The 21068-nt window shown below is 60.2% G+C and overlaps 1 protein-coding gene across 1 annotated transcript in view; it reads right to left on the bottom strand.

Moving 5' to 3' along the window:
• Positions 1-527: 527 nt before the first annotated feature.
• The window catches only part of PACS1 (phosphofurin acidic cluster sorting protein 1), a 36860-nt gene continuing 16319 nt past the window's right edge, over positions 528-21068 (bottom strand). The window contains exons 7-23 of the mRNA XM_012665525.1: positions 20970-21029; positions 20027-20187; positions 19604-19697; positions 14835-14915; positions 12231-12346; positions 11964-12099; positions 10737-10841; positions 10003-10109; positions 9231-9385; positions 8980-9090; positions 8163-8265; positions 7645-7687; positions 5453-5495; positions 5047-5182; positions 3262-3488; positions 2002-2121; positions 528-1891 (exon numbers count right to left, since the gene is read on the bottom strand). Coding sequence (XP_012520979.1) covers positions 1776-1891; positions 2002-2121; positions 3262-3488; positions 5047-5182; positions 5453-5495; positions 7645-7687; positions 8163-8265; positions 8980-9090; positions 9231-9385; positions 10003-10109; positions 10737-10841; positions 11964-12099; positions 12231-12346; positions 14835-14915; positions 19604-19697; positions 20027-20187; positions 20970-21029 — 1914 coding nt within the window. The 3' untranslated portion in view covers positions 528-1775. The remainder of the gene's footprint in view (positions 1892-2001; positions 2122-3261; positions 3489-5046; positions 5183-5452; positions 5496-7644; positions 7688-8162; positions 8266-8979; positions 9091-9230; positions 9386-10002; positions 10110-10736; positions 10842-11963; positions 12100-12230; positions 12347-14834; positions 14916-19603; positions 19698-20026; positions 20188-20969; positions 21030-21068) is intronic.

Genomic DNA, 21068 nt, shown 5'->3' on the forward strand with positions numbered 1-21068 from the left:
AACACTCCCCCCCAGCTCACACGGGTACCACTGGCTTCCGGAGGCCTCTCTACTTGGCTGTCTGGCCGCAGGGCTCCCCCCCAGCCAGGCCTTGTGTGCAGGCCTCCGCCTGGGAGCTCCCAGGACACTGGCTGTGACTGTTTTCCATCTCTAAGGTCAAGGGCAGGCAGGAGAGTGAACTTAACGATGGGCCCCAGCCCCACCTCTTCCTCAAGAGGCAAAGACCCCTCTGGCTGAGAGGTCAGCGACTTCCAGACACTGTGACAGGACGTAGGCCGAGCAGGGCAGAGAAGGAAACCACCCTCGACTCGCCACTGCCCCGGGAGCTGGGACCTGAGGATTGTGGGCCTGGGCACAGTGGGATCTTGGTGTGGGAATGGCATCTGTTTCTGGCCTCTGCCAGCCTCCTGCTGGGCGAGACACCGCCACGCCTGTCTCCGTCACTGAGGACGCGGGACCCCACCTGGCTGAGGCCGAGTTTGGGTGCGGACGGCTCCTGGCACAGTGAGGGCGCAGAAGCCCGAGGCGTCGGTAAGAAATCACCGGTTTATTGAATGAAAAACCCAACATCACCTCAGTCCCTCCCGCCCCGTCTCCTCTCTCCGGCCCAGGGACGCGCTGGACAGCGGGGCTGGGCCACGGGGAGGGCTGGAGGACGGTCTGGGGAGGTGTGGAGAATGAGAAAAACACTTTCAAAATGAAGTTCTGTGCAAAAACTTCCGGGAGGGAGTGGGAGGACAGGAAAAGCTCTGGCGCTGCTGGTGGGCACGAGGACGGCCGCATCCTCAGCCTCACCCGCACCAGGTGGTCCAGGCCGAGGACCGAGGCGGGACTGGGGGCCCGGCGGGGCGGGGTGGGGGCGGAGAACAGCAGGACAGGCACACGGATGACAGGACACGGTGCGAGGAGGGAGATGACAGGACGGTGGCTGGGCCACGCGATGTGCTGGTGGGGTCTGGAGTCCAGGCTGGCGGGGCTGGGGCGGGCTGGGAGGCAGGGGAGCGTCAGCCACAAGGGAAGAAGCCACAGGACAGGGAGCGGAGCACAGAACCACCAAGAGAATGGCCGTGCAGAGAACTAGAAAAACACTCGGGACACACGCGACACCTGCAGGGACCCGGAGGGTGGCAGGAAGTCGTGCATGGGGAAGACCGGGCTGCTCCTCCATCCCGGAAACACGCGTGTCGCCACAGTAACGGGGTCCTGGGGGGAGGGCGCTGCCTCCCGCCCGTGTGCAGTGGGGAGGGTCCCACAGGCTCGGGGTGCCTCTTCCCCCACCACGGAAGCTGCGGGGCAGGAGGAGGACCCCGCAGGAGGGGGAAGTGGCCTGGGCCCGGCGTCAGGCCGGCGGAGAGGGTGGCATCTGGCAGCGGGGCCTCAGAGGACGAGATCCGGCGGCTGGAGGGCTTCGGGGAGGACGGCTCTTCTGCCGAGGCCCGGGCTGCCAGGTCTCCTGTCTGCAGGAGGGAACTGGTGCCGCCAGGAACAGGCTGGAATCGGGTGAGGAAGGCCTGGAGGACTCAGCCCCAGGGACTAGGGGCACCAGAAGGCAAAACCAACACGCCCTCGGCCTGGAGCAGGAGGGAGCGAGAGAGGCGGGTGGGGGCTGCACGGGGTGGCCTGGGCAGTGGCAGTGTCCTTCAGGCCTGGCTCGTGGAGAGGCAGGACCCAGTGCCAGGGAGGGGGGAGCTTGGCCCGGGCCTGCTGGCCTCCCCCTGCCCGCAGGCGGTGAGGCTGGTGGCTGTGCCAGGAGGGAGATGGCCGGGACACAGGCCTCAGGTGGCCTTGCTGCCACTGAAGAGGCCCACTGGAAAGTGCTTGACGTGCGTGGGCCACTGCGCTGCCAGCTGGAAGAACTTGATGTCACTCCACTCGACTCCATCGATGGACACTAGGTGGCAGGCAGAGGAGAGTGGCCAGGGCTGCTCCAGCCACCTCCCAGGGCCCTTGGGGAGGGCCACCGCCTCCCTCCCCAGGCCCGCTTCTCCCCGCTCCCCGCACCTCTCAGCATGGTCTGCTGCTGCTTGGCAGAGCAGATGAGGCGGCTGATGCCCTCGATGACCTGGCTCTTGGAGTCCACCTCCTTTTCTCGGGGTTTCTTGCTCAGGAAGATGGTGGGGACTGGAAGCAAGCGGGACCCGCCTGTCACAGCCCCTGGAGAAGCAGCTACCCTCTCCCCGCCTCCCGTGGCGGGGGTGACTGGCTAGAAGCTGCCTCCCCCCTGCACGGCCTGGCTCCAGGCCATGGGTCAGGATCTTCTAGTTGCTGACCCAGTCCCTGCACTGGGCTCGACCTTGGCTAAGACCCCGCTCCCCCAGCCTCGCTGTCTTCCTCTGCAGTGAGGACCTGGGGCCAGGTGGTCCCTCAGGTCCCTTCGGCTGGAATGTCCCAGCGGCTCGTGGGGCAGGCGCTGGCCGCCCTGTCCGGGGCGTGCTCTGGGAGGGAGGCCAACGCAGCACAGGCTCATGCTGACCCGGCCCCGGGGGAGCTGGGGTGCTCCCACTCCAGCCCTGCTCAGCTGACAGCCGCGCCCGGCAAGTCTCTGTGCTTCAGTCCTTGGGTTTTGGCAGTGGGTCTGGCATGGTCCCCTGCCTGACCCCCAGGGAGCTCTGCAGAAATGGGCACAGCTGCTTCGGGAGCGCCCGCAGGAGGCAGGGTGTGGAGCCACGCCGGTGCTGCAGGTCCCCAGCTGGCACCGCCAGTGGCAGGTGCTGCCGCAGCGCTGGCCTTGCCAGGGAACCCTGCCTCGCTCTCCCAGAGCGCAGGGTGCAGGGCCACCTCCTCCTCTACCTCCAGCGCCGTGAGCCACCCTCCTGCCCAGAGTGGACCGTATGCCCCTCGATTCTTAACAAGTGACTATGTGCTTTTGCTCATGAAACCTCTTTGGAGTGGTCCCTGAGGCTGGGAGCAGATGCTCTGCTTCCCCCGCGTTACGGGGGTGCTGTGGCGTGGAGACGTCCCTGTCACGCAGTCCACCCCGGAGGGCAGTGGCCGGAAAAGCTCCTTTCACCGCACAGCAGTAACTGCCTCGGCCCCGGGGTGCAGGTGCTCGGCTGACAGTGACCAATGAGCCACCGAGGCCTCAGCTCCCTGCATCACAGAGGGAACGGCCTTGTCCCCTGGGGGGAGGCGGGACTGCCCCCTCTGGGCCCCCGGCTGCGCTCCATCCAGCGTCTCCCAGGAGCGGGTTCTGTCCCAGACCCTGGGAGAGGAGGCGGGAGGCCTGCTGGCCCCGGACTGCCCTGGCCTCGGGGTGCTTACCTTTTTTGTTCTTCTCTTTGGTGACCACAGTCATGGCCATGGTGCCGGAGAGCTGGGCCTCCCCGCCATGGGGCAGGCGGGAGACCTGCACCGAGCGGAAGACGCTCTTGAGGGTGTTCTTGGAGCTGGCGTCCCTCTTGTCACCCTCTCTCCTCCGCTCCCCGGGGTGGCCCAGCCAGTAGTCCACCTGGAGGCCGATCACATCCCCGTACGGGCTGCTGGGGCTCCTGGGTGGGGAGACAAAGGCCAGAGCTCGGCTCCACACCAGCTGTGAGTACCAGGCCGGGCGGGGGCGGGGAGGAAGGCCAGCCTTGGCCGCGGGCCCTCCAGTCGCGAAGGACGGAGAATCAGGCTGGCCTGAGGACAAAGCCAAGAGGATGAGCGCACAGGACACGGAAAGGGAACCAAATAAAAACGTCACAGGAGGATGAGGGACAACACGCACTCACACACGTATGTATACACGTGCACACACACGTGCCCGCAGGCAAGGCCTGGCGAACGCTAAGTGGAGGGGGTGCCGGGAGCAAGCGGGGCCAGCCTGCGGCTTCCTCGTGTTTATGGCACGTTTAGCTCAGCGACAGCCCGAGCTCCCAGGGGAGAGCGGCTTGGACACAACAGGCACACGCAGGAGGCATCTTCTCTTCCCGCCCCAGTTCAGCGCTCCACTGAGAAACGGCTTCAATCGGAAGGCGAAGGAGGTGGAGGTACGCGCCGACCCCAAGGCCTCCCAGTGGCCGTGGGACGGAGACCCTCCCGCTGCAGGGACACGCAGACCTCCCTGGGCGTGGCGCTGATCCCGCCTGATCCCGCCTCCTCCCGCACTATCCCTCCCAGCAAAGCAGCAGGTGCCGCGGAGCTGACCAAGGAGGGGGGCGCGAGGGCTGGGGTCCAGCCCAGGCTGTGCTGCTGCCCTTGGCGCTTCTGGAAAATTCCTTGGCCAGCGCCTCCCTCTCTGCTGCTACAAGGAGAGAAAGAGGTGAAGGCGGAAGAAAGGGAAGTGGGGGTGAGGACAGAGGCTGTTCCCGTGGAAGTTTCTGGCCCTGCCCAGCTCTCCTCTCCGCAGGGCTCCTCGCGGCAGAGCACCCTCCCACTCGCCAGGCCACGCGCAAAGCTGCTCCCTGAACAGCGGATGTTCAGCTTCCTCTAAGCTTTAGAGAGGCGGGGTCCTGAAGACACGCCCACCATGGCCACTCGGCAGTCTGAGTCTCCGTCACCGTGCGGTGACTGCGCGGTGGGCGGGTGCTGCCCAGCTTGGTGGCTGCTCCAGCCCCAGCGCCCGCACGGACAGGCGGGATACCCCTGCGTGAACAGCACTAACACGTGTGTTCTCATTTAAGCCACACGACAGTGCGGTGAGGCGGTCGTTTCACGTCTGCTACACAGAAGACAGAACTGAAGTTCAGTTCCGTGTCCAGGGACACAGCGGACAGAAGGCAGAGCTGCCGGAACCCAGCTGTGGCTCATCCCCGAGCCCACACTCTTCCTGCCGCCTAGGAAGTCCCGTAGCCAGACACCTGCACGGCACTTTAGAGGCAGCTTAGCAAGGGCCTCTCTGCCAGCGCCGTCTCACCCGCGCCTGCAACTCCGCGAGACGGGGAGGACAGCGCCCTCCGTTTTGCTGCTGCTCATGCCTGGGCCGCCGGATCTCGTCCCTGAATTCCAACTCCAGTGTCCTCGCCCTGGTGCCACTTCCCAAGCCCAGTGCCTGTCCCTGGAATCAGTACGGCTGCTGGGCGCTGACGGAGCGGGGCGCGAGACAGGCAGGCGCGGCGGGAGCCTTACCCCACGATGGCGAGGGCGCTGCTCATGGACGGGGAGGAGGGCGGGGTGGCCATGGCGTCTCGGCTCAGACCCGAGCTGGAGGGTGGTGACGTGGAGGGCACAGTAAGGCTGACCACCGGTGAATCTTCCCCGTCGCCTGGCAGGGGGACAAACACAGATGGCGGGAGGAAGCCATCCTGACCTCCCTGCGTCTCTTTGGCAGCCTGGCCTTCCTCCGTGGGCCTCGGCCCCTCCCCCCGCCCCTGGCACCACTTCAGCTGGGGGCCAGGGTGCCCACGTCCTTCCTGCTCACACGCTGGTTTCCCTTAGGACGTCCAGGGCCTCCAACTTCGGGCCGACTGGACTGGAGATCGAGGAAGGGGCAGGCCCGGCCCCCACCCCACGGAAGACACGGAGCCCAGCTCACCTGCGGTGGAGGGAGAGTCCTCAACCAGACCCACCTTCACCACCTGCGTGGAGAGAGACACTCATTAGAGCCCCGCAAAGCAGGTGGTCAGAACCGCAGCCATCACTACGCATTGTTTTAGCGCAGCCTTTAAAATCTTTGCGAATCCAGCGCAGCTTTGAGAGACGTGGGGAAAACAGCGAGACAAAAACTCAGTTCCAAACATGCTTCGGGGTCTGCGAGATGAGCAGCTCTTCTCTGGGATGAAGGTCCAGGGCAGAAGCCGTTTCAGTGCCCTGGGGACACCACGTGGGGAGGGACCTAGGACCACGGCTCCACCTGTCAGGACAGGAGCTCTCATGGCAGGGGCCGTGCTCCATGCTAAGGGGTGACGCCAGCGCCGCCCCCTCCGCCCTCCTGGAATCACCCTGCTGAAGTGGGGTGGGGGGTGGTCCTCAGGGATTTTCGAGTCGCCACAGAGAATTCTGGAAAGGACAGAGGGCGCCCTCCAGTGGCCAGAAAGGGACACAGCCAGAGACAGATGATGTGACCATCCAGGCTGTGTCTGAAGTGCCCGGACATCCTGTGCCCTATCACCTGGCCCGGCCCCAGGCAAAGGAGCAGCGGAGCTGAGCTGAGAGGCCAGAGGCTGGACTCAGCCGGAAGAGCCGGACACGTGCTCCCTGCAGATGGTCCCCAGGGCTGCCGGGAGCACACGGCTGCACTCCTGAGGTCTGCCCCAATTCTCCACGCAACCTTGCTTTGGTTCCGGGAGAAGAACAAATCGACACTCTGGGGCCTCCTGGGTACAATTCCCCTCTCCCCTCGCTCCCTGGTGCTCTGTGAGGCTGCCAGCTCCTTTGGTTTCAAAAGAATTTTTCTCTCTCAGCTGTGAGGTGAGAGTGAGCAGCAACCCACAGCACAATGAGATGCGCCAAACCGCCAGCCCAGCCTGTGGGCCGTGGCCCTGGGACCTGTAGCACGGCCATGGGGCAGCCCCGGGGCTCACCGGAAACTGGCTGGACTGTTTCCCCAGCTCAGGCATCTCCCAGACTCCAACAACCTTGGGGCCCAAAAAAAAGGAAAACAAGGAACCCGGCCCCCCCCCCGCAAAAAAAACCTCCCCCCAAAAGCTCTGAGTGATCCTCAAAGAGAGGACAGAAAAGACATGAGCTCGTTTGGAAGGGAAATTAGGTCTTATAAACGGAAATCCAAGTTTTCAGCCCTGCTTCCACGGCGTGCTGGCCCCTCACAGGGCTATAAGCTTGATCCCTCTGGCCCCTCTAGGTCATTCTGTGCCTGTGGCCCAGATGTCGCCAAATGAAACAGACAGACGGCCAGTCTACCTGACTTCAAAGACATCCAAGAGGTTCTTCCTTCCTTTCTTTTCAGAGACAGGGTGTGTTGCCCAGGCTGGAGGGCAGTGGTGTGATTGCAGCTCACTGCAGCCTGGAACTCCTGGGCCCAAGTGAGCCTCCTGCCTCAGCCTCCTGAGTAGCTGGGACTACAGGCACGGGCCACCACGCCCAGCTAATGTTTTTTCCCACAGGGATAGATAGGGTCTTTCTATGTTGTCCAGGCTGATCCTGAACTCCCGGCCTGAAGTGCTGAGATTATAGGCATGAGCCACCACACCTGGCATTTTCCTTTATTTTCAAAATTAACTAGTATAGAGATTTTCCTCAATTAAACAGAAAGATGAGAAACCCTCCTCTCAGTGGTCTAGCTGATCCTGAAGACAGAAATATCTATTTCTCAGACTTCTCTTCAAAATATCTTTCATAATTTTGAGGCAGCTCCCTCTTCCCTGGAGCCCGTGGAAGCTCTGCTTGGACATCATTCCCTGCGCCAAGGCACCAAGTCCAGGGCCTGGTGCAATAAACAGGAGACACCACGGATGACTCTGGGGACAGTCTGTGATTCAGAAAGGGAGGACACCAAGAGGGGCCACACAACACATGTCCCAGCCCAGGGCTCCTCCGCCTCGGCGCTGCTGCCGCGGGGGGCCGGGCCATTCCCTGCACTGGGGACTGTCCCGTGCACTGCAGGTGTTCAGCAGCATCACAGGCCCCGCTGTGATAATCAGAAATGTCTCCAGACACTGCCTGTCCCCTGGGGGCACCCCCCAACCACTGTTCTAGACGAATCTTTTATTTTTATGTGGGTGCCAGGAAGGATGGGCTGGGCACGGAGCAGAGGGCATCGGTACTCACGCCAATGAAGGGAATGAACTTCTGGTAAGAGTCTTCATCAGGGCTGTTGGGAGACAGGAAAGCTCTGCAGTTAGCAGGTCAGGCTGAGTGGGGCGCTGGGACGTGAGCTCCTCCTGTTTTATTGTGGCTTCAAAGGAGCCCAGAACGCTGTACATCAGCCCATCACATCTCAGGGTGGCACGAAGGTCTCTTACTTGCGGTACGTAGGGAGCACATGAAATGGGCAGAAGGGCCAATTGTGCGAACTACACTCCCTGCTCCCACATCTGAGTTCAGCCCCTAGACGGGCTGCTCTGCACGGAGGGGCCAGAAAGGAAACCACTTAGCGCCTGCCCATGCAGTGGGAGGCCGGGGCAAGGAAGGAGCGCCAACGGGAGGCGGTAAAATCCCTCTCACCCTCTGGGGTTCTTGAGAAGGGACGTGGGGTGTAGAGAGGGAAAGTGTGGAAGTGCAGGGAAGACTCGATATTCCTGTGACCCGCCCAACCTATTTCTCAGAACCCCCCAAGTCAAGCTTACAACTTGTGCCTGCAGGTGAGCATGGCTTCGGCCACGGGAAGCTGGTGCGTCGCTGCCGCCCCGTTGACGTACTGCATCACCCGCCCCACCACGTCCAGTTGCTCTGCAGAAAGCCAAGCAACAGCTGCCATCGGTTTCCGCCGGCAAACCTGCCGACCCCTCGGGGAGCGCCTCCTAAGACTCCGCACAGGACCCTGGGGGTCGAGCTAAGGAAGGGCCGAGAGCCCTTTGGTTTTGAACCAAAGGATGGGCCTCTCCCTCCAGTCTCCGTTTGCAGTTCTCAAAGTCCTGCTCTTTCCTGGGCTAACCACGCCCTTCCTGTCACACCCACCTGCTCCTGCCTGTGTTCGTGGCCATCAGTCAACCCACAGGAGCCTCACCCCACCCATCTCTGCCCAGCCCTTCGTCACAGCCTTGCCAGGCCGTCACCCCCCCTGCCTGGAGGGGCTCAGCTTCGTTCTGATCCTGCCACCTCTAAGCGGCACTCAGGGAAACATCGGTTGGGGCAGTGTCTGTCATTTACTAAGACGTGACTCGGTAACTATTCTCTGCTTCTTGGATTTCACCTCTACGACTGGAGATGTCCAGTGCCCGCCCTGCACGTGGCCTTCCCCACTTCCCGACGTGCAGAGGCTCCAAATGTCCAGAGTGGGAGGGCAGCGCGTAAGGAGCCTCCGCTAACGAACACGTGCCGGAAGTGAACGTGCCGAGTGCCAGGGAGGGGACAGTGCGGGGAGAGCAGCACAGCCCCAGGCTCCGCCCCCTGCCGAGGCTGGCCCTGTGAACCTGGGGACAGCTCCCTGCCCAGGGCCCCTACCTGACACTGGGGGCTCTGAGCGACTGAACAGATCTCTCCAGCCAGAGTCGAGGAAGGAACTGCTGTATCTACTGTCGACGGAGCCCAAGTATTTGGCCACCGGGTGAGAACCTGGTAGGTGGAAAACCGGAGAAGACGAATTGGTCTGGGGGTGAAGTTGGGGGCGGCCCACCCACCCCCCGCCTCGGGAGCAGGACTCACTGGTGGGAGCGTGTAGCTTCACACCCGCTCCCTGCAGCGGCCGGCCTTACCGAGGGGGACGATGAGGAAGCGCATGTAGCCCAGCCAGTCGGGGGTCTTGCTGGCCAGCGACTTGACAAAGAACCGGAGGATGGAGCTCAGGTAACTCTGGCCCCCCACCGCGGCCACCTTCACCGGCCGGGGCATGGAAGAGTTGCAGTTGCAGCTGGGGAGGAAGGGGACCGTCACAGGACCTGGAGTCGCCAGGATCCTGCTCAGGGGGACCCCAAGGGCCGACTCTCCATGATCTCAACAACCCACAGGGGAAGCAAAACAATATGCAAAATAAAACAGAAAAACGTGGACAACAAGCCACAGTGCTTTTGCGATTAAGAGGAAATCCAGGATCACAGCGCACGTCGCTGCCCAGGAAGGAGATGGAACAGCTGAGGGTGACGTGCAACGCGGCAGTGCCGCCTGGGTGTGCGCCCTGGGACTCTGGAATCCGCAGCGGCCACACGGGCAGGGGCTTCTGGGCCCCTCTGAGAAGGCCCTGGGGGAGCCCCAACCCTCCACTGTCAAGCAGCATGTTGCAGTTGAAAGGAAAGAGTAAAAGGTCCGTTTAAAACCTGGGGTTCTCTCTTCTCTGTCGCAGTTAAGAAGAGGATGAAGCAAGTCGAGGTCGGGGCAGGGAGCCAGCGGGCAGGAGCTGCCTACGGCCTGTGCTGCGCCCCGGCCACACACCCCACTGTGGTTTCCCAGTCTGATGAGGCCAGGGGGTCCTGTCCTCGCCTGGAAGTCAGGGTGGAGGGTGAAGGCGGGAGAGGGAGGCGGTGCCCTTACTAGCGCTGGATCCGGGTGAGCAGGGCGGACAGCACGGCCTGGACCTCCACGGTGGAGCAGGTGCACACCACAGGCTTCCGCTGGTCCTGGAGCAGCTCGGCCACGTACTGGGGGGGGGGGGGGAAAGGGGAAGGGACACAGGTGAGGGCAAGGACGGCCCAGGCTGAGCTGCAGGGCCCTTGTCCTCTGTAGCTCAGACTGAAGTTGGGCAAAGGTGGCCAGTTTCCCGGCTCCCACTCGGAGAGTAGGAGAGGTGGGGCCAGACCCACGAGACACGCCGACTGTCGCAGGCGGGAAGGCTGAGGGCGTTTCTGACACTAGTGCTCCTCTACAGCCCGTACTCCGGGGGTCCGGGCACCAGTGTCTGTGGGCAGGGTGCGGGCGGGGCTGCTCTGGCCCCGCTGAGTCGCCTTTGTGGGAACCAGGACCAACCCTGGCATGTTCCAGCACGTGGAGCTTCTCAAAGTGCTTGGGCCCCGCTGTGCTGCCTGCGCCCGGGGCGCGCTGACAGCGCCAGGCGGGGCTGCTGCTGCTCTCCCACGTGCGGGGAAGCTGAGGCGTGGGACAGTCGGCGACCGCACATCCCACAGGTTGCACAATGACGGAAGTAGGACTGGAATCCGGGGCTCTGGGCTCGGTTCAGGGTGGAGGGGCTGAGGGAGGGGTCGCTCTCCCGCCGCCCATGTGCCCTTGGGCTCGCGCTCCCTGGGCACAGCCTCGGCCCCAGCCCTCACCTGGCCCTGCCAGTCAGTGGTGTTCACCAGGATGACGTTTTCGGGGAGGGCTGCGTCTGACACGAGGATCTGATTCAGCTGGTCATACACCACCTTTCTTGGAATCTGCAGGGACGAAAGTGTCCCCTGTCAGGCAGCCCCCGGGGAGCCTGGGGCTGGGGGCCAGGTGCGTGGAGAAGCACCGGAGCAGGGATGTTCAGAGAACCGAGAACACGGAATCCGTGAAGGAGACGCAGCCTCCCGCCAGACCGCGGTGCGGAGGGGAGGAGAAAGAACGAGCAGAGTCCTCAGAGGACGCGCGAACACACGAGAACAAAGCCACGCGGTCGTCCTGCCGGCGCGGACGGTGGAGGAAGGAGGCGGCAGGAGAGGCGGCCGGTGGCGCTCAGAGAGACAGAACCAGGGCAGCGAGGAGAGAAAAAATGAGAGTGGCAGGGAGCGCTGTGTGGGGCCCTGCTGTGTGAGGGAACAAAAGGTATTTCGGGAATAGTGATTAGCAGGAAGGACAATACCTCACCCCAGGCACTAGGCTATTCTAGGCTCGGGCTCATTTTCAGCTGTGTAACAGCCTCGAACTCAGGAGGCCACGCTGACACACGCTTTCTCTTGATAATATCCATCAGGGAAACGACCAGACTTGCTGCCTCGCTCCAGACCCGCAGCAGTCCAGGGAAGCCCCTGCCCCGGGGCTCTGACGCCCCCGCCTCCAAAGAGAACACGACTCCTGAGGCCCCGTTTCTTCTGACTTCTTCTCCAGCCACTCTCAGGAACTTCAATAGAAATACTTTAATACTGTTAACTTATCAGCTTGAAATCGCAGTAACTGACCCAGAGATGCACTAAAGTATTGGCACTCAGGTTGGGGACGTCCCCCGAGACCTGGTGGCTGCCGTCCTCTGGACAACTGACTCACTGCCTGACCCCCAGACTGTCTGGTGGAGGCCCAGGAGGCATAGCCAACGAGAGTGACAGCGGGCACACCAGACCAACGCCAGCACTCCTGGCTCCGTTCCCGCTCCCACAGGTCAGCCTATCCCCGGGCAGTAAATAATGATAAGGAACACAGGAGAGCTCTCTAACTCTGGTCTTTCTTGGAGACTTTTTATTTGGAGCGTTTCGAAGTGCCTCTCCTTTCCTCTCCAGCTAACTGTCCGAGGAAGATGACTGAACAGAGCCTGCAGTCCAGGGACTCTCGGGAGGCCCTGGCCGTGCCGGGCCGGGCAGTACCTGCGTGCTGTGGCCCAGGTCCGGGGAGCGCTCGCTGTCGGAGCTGTTGGTCCTCTCGCTCAGCGGCTTGGAGAGCTGCCGCTCCTTCAGGGGCGTGCTCCGCTTCTGCCGCGGCGTGTGCACCCCTTCCACTTTGCTGCCGGGGACGCGGAAAGGGTGGTCAAACAGCCCTCCCACCCCAAAGCTGCTGCCAGCCTCGCTCTCCCCAGGCCCCAGCGCCCATGCTAAGTATGCTCGCGCCCCCTGCCTCCTTCCCAGCTGCGGTACCTGGGGGAGGCAGAGCCCTGGAGATCCGTCTTGCTGGACTTCATGGGAGTTTTGACTTTCTCTGGCACAACCAGACTGGCGCTCACATCTCCAAACATGTCCTGGTCAGTGACTTCCTGCCACGGAGGAGGAGGAGCCGTGAGGCTACTGCTCACGCAGCGACCAGCAGGAGCCTCCTCAGAGTGCGGCCAGGCCCCTCACCACCGCGAGGGCGCGGTTCATTCTTTCTCGGACGCGTGCGGTTCCAAACCTCCGTCCTCAGCCAACGGGGGGCTGCTACTGCTCAGTTTAAATGGGTGCGCCCGTGCGCTGCCGTCCAGCCCTGCCCTCCACCTGCACGAGCCATCTGTCAGCACGTGCGCCAGAGCGGACTGGCGGCCCGCCACCTCCTGGAGGGAAGGGGACCGTACCTGGACATCTCCCCAGCTCCCGGCCTGGCCTCGTCAGGGCACGGGCTGTGGTCTGGGGACCACGGAGGTCTGCAGCTATGCTCCTCACCTCAGCCAAAGCCACCCTGCGTCGACCTTGGAATCCTCCCTTCCTTCCTCATCCTCGTGCCAACTCCCGGCGGCACCTCCCAGCTCACTCACACCCACCCCATCATCCCACCTTCTGGGCTCGGGCCTTTGCCTGTCCTCCGGTCACTCTGACAGTCTCCACGGGCCCCGCTCCCCGCTTCGAACCACCTGCCCGCTCAGGCCAGCGCAGCCTTCCTGGCGCATGAAGGTCACCGTGGCCCAGCACTACTCCAACGGCGCAACAGCTCTGTGTTGCTCAGAACCAAGTCTCAGCTCCTCGGCGGGGCCTTTGGGGCCCTCCAGGACCTGGCCCCAGGCCACCTTCCTGTCCTGCTGTCCCCCACGTCCTCTCCAGGACCAGCCTTTCCCTGATGCTCCCGCCCGTGTGCCCGCTCACCTGCCTCTCTACCTCTGCCCGTGCTTTGCATTTTCAAAGTGTTCGCTGAGGCGTAGCACGCACGGAGTGAGGGGCACAGATCTAAAGCAGGGAACTTGAATTTTTACACCAGTGTAGCTCTCGGTCACCGTTAACCAGTCAAGATGGAACATTCCAGCACTCCCGAAGCGTCCCACAGGCCCTGTCCCACACCCACAGGCAGCAAGTGTTCTCACTCTGCAGTCACGGTTAGGTTTGCCTGTTTGTGAATTTCACATAAATGGAATCCTATGGCACACATTTTTTTTTTTGAGACAGAGTCTCACTGTGTTGCCTGGGCTAGAGTGCCGTGGCGTCATCCTAGCTCATGGCAACCTCAAACTCCTGGGCTCAAGCGATCCTCCTGCCTCAGCCTCCCGAGTAGCTGGGACTACAGGCATGCGCCACCATGCCCGGCTAATTTTTTCTATATATTTTTAGTTGTCCGATTAATTTCTTTCTATTTTTAGTAGAGACGGGGTCTCGCTCTTGCTCAGGCTGGTTTCGAACTCCTGAACTCAAACAATCCGCCTGCCTCGGCCTCCCAGAGAGCTAGGATCACAGGCGTGAGCCACCGTGCCCGGCCGGCACACATTTTTTTTTTGTGTTTGGCTTCCTCTGCTCAACATCAAGTCCCTGAGATTTGATCAGTCACTCAAGAGTTTAATCAGAAAATGACACAATTGGAATTTCATTTTGGAAAGACCACGATAGTCGCCACATGCAGCGTGGACCACAGCGGGGCCAGAGTGGAAGCTGGATTATTCAGACTGTGGCGAACTGTAAAATGTAAGTTAGCACGGCGAATCCTAGACTCGTCCTGGATCCAGCCTAACGCTCTGTCATACACGAGATCTTTAATGAGGAATCATTTACTGCAGGAAACAAGCCTAGAATCGTTCTCCTGGATCCCACTCAACCCTCAGCAGGTCTCGCCCGAGGCTCGGGCAGCACACCCCAGGTGGCATTCCAGGAAGTTCCCTGCTCCCTCCCGCCCAGCGTCCAGCCTCCGGTCCCAGGGATACCCTGCCAAACCCAGCTTGGACGTGCCCTCCCCAGCCTGCATCCCCCCCACCTGCCTGGGCCTCCGGGGTAGCACCCTCGGTGTGACAGGGGCTTCCCCGGGCGGGGCTGTGGTGGCAGACTGTGCCACTCGCCTCTCCTCTCCCGTGTTCGGCACGAGCAGGTGCAAGCTGAACGTGCGTGCGACTCAACGCGTAATTAAACTGCGCATCCCGGCGCGCACCCTGCAGCTCCAACGCCTCTTAGCGGAAGGAGATGACCAGCAACGCCTTGGAGACTGAGCTGGGCTGCCTGGCCACCGAGAGGACAACATGTGAGGAGGAGAGGACCGCTTTCCAGGGGAGACACTGGTCATCACCGCTTGGGAGCAAATGAGGGTGACAGTGAGAAATTATCCAAACTAGCACCTGACCCCTCTAAGTAAAGAGCAGAATGGGAACATTTCTGGTTTGCTAATTTGGGGAAGGACCTAGTGTCCAGCGGAGGTCACATTCCACGGGAAAGATTTCCGGAGAAGGAATGCAGGACGCGCAGTCGCCCCAGGCTGAGGCGACATTTCCCGGCAGTTCCGAGGGTCTTTCCCCCTTTATTTCTAAAGGGACAGGTGCTGTTGGAAGTGGCAGAAACAGGAAACTGCACTGTACGTACCAGAGTGTCCGTCTCAGTCAAGCTGTCATCTTGGTTTTTGATCCAAGTAGATTTGACTTTTTCTAGAGCAGCCAACTCCATCTGCAAACATGGTAATAATTAGTTATCACTGACACAAATAGCTACCACGCTAACTTGTTTTACCAGTTCCCCATGACGCTTAACATACTTTCGCTTAATCTTCAACCTCATAAAATCTCTAGGGTTTTTACCTTTTAAGGGGGCATATTTTTGTGAAAACGAAGCTTGGGAGGGATCAGTTATTTCTGTAATCAGGCAACACAGTGAGATGCGGAATCCAGAACTTCTACCTCCCGTGAGATGTCACGGGGGGAGAAGCTCAAAGGTCACGTAGCTTTGCTGCTGGACCGGGAAGCTCTCACCTTGGATGCGGTCAGCACCCTTGCCCGGGCACACACGGGGCCGCCTCCACTTGTCAGAGAAAGCAGGAAATTGTTGTTTAGGTGTTTGATTTTGAGACGAAAGACACTCACCACAGCCAAATGCTTTTTGCTCAGTAGAAACATCCAGAAAACCCTCTGACAGAATATATTATGCAGAAAGACACCCAATGTTAAGCCATTTAGGTGTGAATTAATTCTCCATTTGTCCCCAACACTTCTTAGCATTTCTCATAAATATTAAAAATTTACTTTGCAAATACAGATACGTAACCAGATTTTAAATTTGCTAATATTGCTTCTGGCTGTGTAGACACCAAGTCAAAGTCGCGAGCAGTGACTTGTCGCGGGTTGTAGGTCTTGGATGTAGGGAAGGTACTGGCCTTGTAAGTCTCTTGTTTCTTACACGGAACCACAGAGACCAGGAAACATGAAGGACATCCCACTCGCCCCCAGTTACTCCAAGTCCTTTCTCTAAGTAAACCATATAATACTGAGAAGTGTCAGGCTGAGGAGCGCAGGGCTCACTCGGCAAACTAATGAGCAGAGACCACAAAAGCGGGCTCCCTGTGTCGCATTCTAGAGCAGGGTTCTCACTGTGGCACTGCTGACGTTTGGGGCTGGATCACTCTGTGCTGCGGGGGCCTGTCCTGTGCACTGCAGGATGCTTGGCAGCATCCCTGACCTCCTGACCTCCACGCACTGGGTGCCAGGAGCAGACTGCCCATTGGTGACAACCAAGAATGTCTCCAGTTGCTGCCCAATGTCTCTTGGGAGGCGAAATCACCTAGTTGAGAATCGCTGTGTTAAGCCATCTGCAAGACGAACGCAACACGCCAGGTGTGCAGGCCGCTGGCTTGGCCATGGCTCACGGCCACACACGACGGCTGGCTGCAGACCGCAGCACTAGCTCGTTTACACGCTGTCTGCACAATCAGCCAGTGTTAACAGATCGAGAATCGTGGAAAAGCCCTGGCCAGACCTAAGAGTAAAGACGACGTCAGTCTGTTTTGGATCTCAGTACGACAAATGAATTGGACATGCTGAGAAAGAATGAACTGGGGAGATGGCACAGTTCTGCCGGGTTTTAAGGTCGTGTGCCTCGTCGTGAAGCCCTGTGGCAGCCACAGCATCGTTGCCATGGCGAAGCTGCAACATGTAATAAGATTTGACTCCCTCCAGCTTTACGAAGGCGTGACTGACAAATGAAAGTTGTGTGTGTTTATGGTGCAGCACGTGTTGCTACACGTGTACGCTCTGAGATGACCGGATCGAGGTTGTTAACGATCTCCCGGTAAGTCGTGCAACTGGGTTGGTTCAGGGGGTGCCTGCTGGCCATTCACTGACACTTGCACATGTCCTCGGCAATCCTCCCGGAGACAACGTCCCAGCTGCTTCGAGCGTCTGTTCTGCTCTTACAGACACCCTGGAACACCAGCAGTGCTCTGGCTCGTCCTCCGGCTTGGCAGGGGAGGCGGACGAGGCATCTCGAGGTCCCAGCATCTACACTGTGCCCACCGGGCGGTGTCAGCCGCTGAGCAGCATGTGCACGTGTGTGGGGAGGAGGGCGGCAGTGGGCATTGTCTGGGCTGTTGTTTGTGTGAAGGGCTGGTCTCCAAGACCATTGTCACAATGCTACAGGAGCAGGCGGCTGCAACCTTTAGCAGCCGCAGTCTTGGCTGAAGGTCTGCCTCTCGTGGCCACCCCACCCGAAGCACCGTCAGGGCCTACTGCTAACAGCTTAGAGAAACAAATCACATCGCTCCTGCGTGCTCCAGTCTTGCGAAAACTCAACAACTGCAGTAATTTGCATCAGCAGAAATTCCTTCTGGTTCTAGTGATAAACTGAGTTTTCTAAAAATTTGAGGAACAAGAAGGAAGATTAAGAAAAATGAACAAAACAGCAACGTTACGACATCAGGGAAGGAAGGACACCAAGTGGCAGCAGTGTGTGCACGTCTGCCTACGCGGGTACAGTCTCATGTTCTCTCCTAAGCCATTCAGAAGTTCTCTGTTTAGGAGCAAGCCTCGCTCTGCTGCTCCCGAAGCGCCTTCGTAGCAAAGGATTCGAAGTTTCACGCCCACATCGCGACGTATGGGATCTTCAAAAAATAGCGGCATCCGCAGAAAACCAGTAAAGTGAGTCTGAAATCTGGCCAGTGGAACCAGAATTTGAAGGCTCACTAAAAAGACATCTAAGTCCTACCAATTTTAGGAGCCCAACACTGAGATGGCGCTAAGGAATTACAACAATACAAGCAACAGCACTCATTGAGCAACGAGCAACGTTCCTCACGCGCTCGGTCCGTCCAGTACATGCCAGGCGAGAGGTCTGACCTGCGTGTGCGTCTCCACACTGCCTGCTGAGGGAAGTGCTTTTTTTTTTTTTCTTAATTAGAGATAGGGTCTTGTTCTGTCACCCAGGGTGGAGAGCAGTGGCATGATGACAGCTCACTGCAGCTTGGAACTCCCTGGGCTCAAGCCATCTTCCTCCCTCAGTCTCCTAAGCAGCCTGGGACTACAGGTGCCCGCCACCACGCCCGGCTCATTTTTCATTCTTTAGTGGAGACGGGTTTCACTCTTGCTCAGGCTGGTCTTGAACTGCTGGGCTCCAGTGAGTTTTGGCTTCCCAGAGTGCTGGGATTGCAGGCACCATGCCCAGGCGAGCGTGTGATTTTCGCAAGTGCTTTGCAGATGAGGAAACCAAGGCTTGGTAACTTGCCTAAGAGCACACTCAGTGGAGTGACGGAGTCAAGATTCAAACTCAGAAACTCCCCCTGCCCCAGTGTGGTTTCTGTCTACACAGGGGCCCTCAGGCCGTAACAGCCTGAAGACAGGCACTCACCCGGCTTCGCCGCCGACGGGCCCCATGCCGACCCGCCGCCTCACGGACAAGGCACCTGAGGCCCAGAGCAGCAAAGGGATGTTTTCCTCTCAACTTTGTGAACCATGTAACCAAGACCACAGTAGAACCTACAGCCAAATTCTGTAACCTGGAAATACCTTCGCTAGTACAGAATAGTTCCTCTGACTGAATCAAGAACGACGATCTCTAGCGTTTACTGAACACTCACAACACGTTAGGTGTTACGCAGAGTGCTCTCTGGGCATTGATTGTCTCAGTCGATAATCTAATTATATTTTGTTACAGTGTTCTGCTGTAGAACTCCGTGAAATAGCCCTCCCTCCGCCAGGCCCCAGGTTTCTTTCTAGAAGAGTTATCTCTTATGTTGAACAGGGAATCTGGCTCTAGCGGCCAGTGGTCTGCCCCGGTGGACAGCGACGACTCAGCAGGCCCCGTGAGGAAGCGCAGCTCCAAGGCAGACCCTACGCATCAGCCCTGAAGTGAGGCCTCCTGGGCCGCAGGCACCGGGAAGCAGGGCTGGAATGGCGCTGAGGGTCGGATCTGCGGAGGGTGCGGTGTGGGCCGCCGCGTCCACCCACACCTCCTCGCCGACAAGGGAGGAGGGCCCCACCTGGCGGCCGCAGGCCGAAAGGCAGCCTGGACGCCCCAGGAGAGTTTCTGGTCTCCAGCCCGCAGGGCAGGCACCAGCCCTTCCAGCCTGCCCACGGTCAGCACCTCCCGCAGGGCGAGCCGTGCGCTCCGGCTAGTGAACACACGACTGTGGCTTCATCTGCTACTGATGCAGGAAGCGCGGGAGGACTCAAAGGATTCAGCGTCTCTGATCTACAGAGACACGGGGCTTTCAACGGCAAACCCTGAACTCTGCCCTGAAATCACGCAAAACGTCCACATGCCTTTAGTTGTCAGCGAAGGGAAGGCCTAGGGTAAGCTCAGCGTCACCCTGCTGGGGAAAGGGGCTTCCCACGGAGGGCCGGCGCGGCCCAGGGTGCCGTGGGGCTCTTGGGTGTGACAGCAGACAGCGTCCTTCTCCTCTTGCTCACCAGGCAAGACGGAAAGCTCCTGACTACACTCTAAATGCTCTCAGGGCACCGCTTCCCTGTGAGTCCTCTACCCCGCGAAGCCTACTGTCTCCTGCACATCTCGCGGCTTCTCCGCGCCTTTGGAACCATGCACCCCGGCCAGATGCCTGCCCCGCGCCACGAGTGCCCAGCTACCGCACGGCGGACGCGAGAGAGAGACTCTGAGGCGCTGTGTTCTGGGAGGGGAGGCTCCACGCCGTGGCGGGAACAGACCAGAGAGAACCCCCGACCAGACACAGCGATGCCCTTAGAGAACCGGGCTCCCAGCCAGGACTCAGACGCGGAAACCGAGGGTGAAACAAGACGAGACCGGTTTTCTGAGGTCACAAAATGAGCCGCGGGCAGAGAGGCAGAGGGCCCAGGGTGCGAAGCCCCACCGGCAACGGCAACGGTTTCCCGCCTGCGGCCAGCGGCCTTGCTCACAGGGCTGGTGGTGTCCTTCCCCAGGCTGCCCTTGCTGTTGAGGCTGCCGATCTCCGTCTGGGAGCTGGACTGCGACATCCCCTCAAAGAAGGGCCTGTGGTGGAGAAGCACAGCTGGGGTCAGTGGCCGCCACGGCTCAGAACAGCCGATCGCCCACGGGGAGCTGGGCAGAGCTGGTGCGCAGGAAGGATCGGCAGCCCGGGCCTCGGGGTGCCCGGGAGAAGGACACAGTGGACGGAGGGTGGAGGAGCAGGGCCTGGGCAGAGGGACTTCCAGAGTCCCGCTGGGACTTTCGTCAGTTAGAGGAGAAACAGTGATCTTTACCCAGGGTCGGGAAGGATAGGGAGCAAGACTCCCCGGGGACAGGGGGCGAGGGAGGGCGGGGCTCGGGGAGGAGAGGGGTCCGGGAGGCCCGGGCCTCACTTGAGCTTGGGCTTCGGCGTGCTGAGGATGCTTTCCGTCTCCTCCATCTCAGGGCCGCTGTCGCTGGGGTTGTACATCTCCAGACTGTCGTACAGCTCGTCCAAGTCCTCTTCCACCTCTCGGATCTGCTCCCGGGACACGTGCTCCAGGCCGAAGCCCACCTGTAGGGGGAAACAAAGCCTCTGAATTTGGGTTGTCCCTATTAACAATTTTGGTGGCCGAGCAACTCCTTCCTCCTGGGCCGGATGTCAACCCACCTCCTTCACATTCCCCTGCAGGGACATGCCTCGTGGAGCAGTCCTAACGTGGTCCAGCCCCGAGGGCAGGGCGTGGGGAGGAGCCCCCCCAACCCCCGAGTCTCTCCTGACAGTCACACTATGGAGCTGGCCAGGAAGGAGAGCTGAAGTGCTCGCGGACCTCTCCAAGGAACGGCCGTGTGGGCTGTTCCACCTTCCCCTAGAGTCCACAGAAAGACAGCCTCTCTCAACTATTTCCACCTTCACCCCCCTCTAGGCCACCGAGAAGCTGTGCAAACTGGTGCTGGGACTGCCAGAGCCCAGGGAGGAGAACGCTTCTCTGTCAACGGCCAACTCCTGGTTACTCGGGGGCGGACCACTGAGAACATTCTACTTCACAGGCCACTGCTCACTGACGTTCCTCTTGGGACAGGAGGGAAAATTAAACAACTGGATTCGTTCCTGACACCCACGCCGGAGGCTTGGGTACCGACCAGTGGCTGGGTGTGACCCCGTCTCCAAACACCTTCATGCAAAGCCCTTCTCTCGCTCCCCTCTCCCCTGGGGCTCTACCAGGCATGCGAGGGGAGGGCGGGACGCACAATCCCAGAACCCTGACTCCCAGTGGCAACACAGCGCACCCCAGGGATGATGCGCGAAACTCAGAGAGTTCTATTCACATTAACCTTGGGAGTAAGGGGTCGTACCTCGTCTGAAACTTTAAACCGCTTCAGGAGGGCGACAAACTTCTGTTTGATGTTAGGTTGCTGTAGGGACAAATGGCACAATTGTTCTCAAACAACCTC

The sequence above is a fragment of the Propithecus coquereli genome, unplaced genomic scaffold, assembly GCF_000956105.1.
Source record: "Propithecus coquereli isolate 6110/MARCELLA unplaced genomic scaffold, Pcoq_1.0 Scaffold120, whole genome shotgun sequence".
Lineage (NCBI taxonomy): Eukaryota > Metazoa > Chordata > Mammalia > Primates > Indriidae > Propithecus > Propithecus coquereli.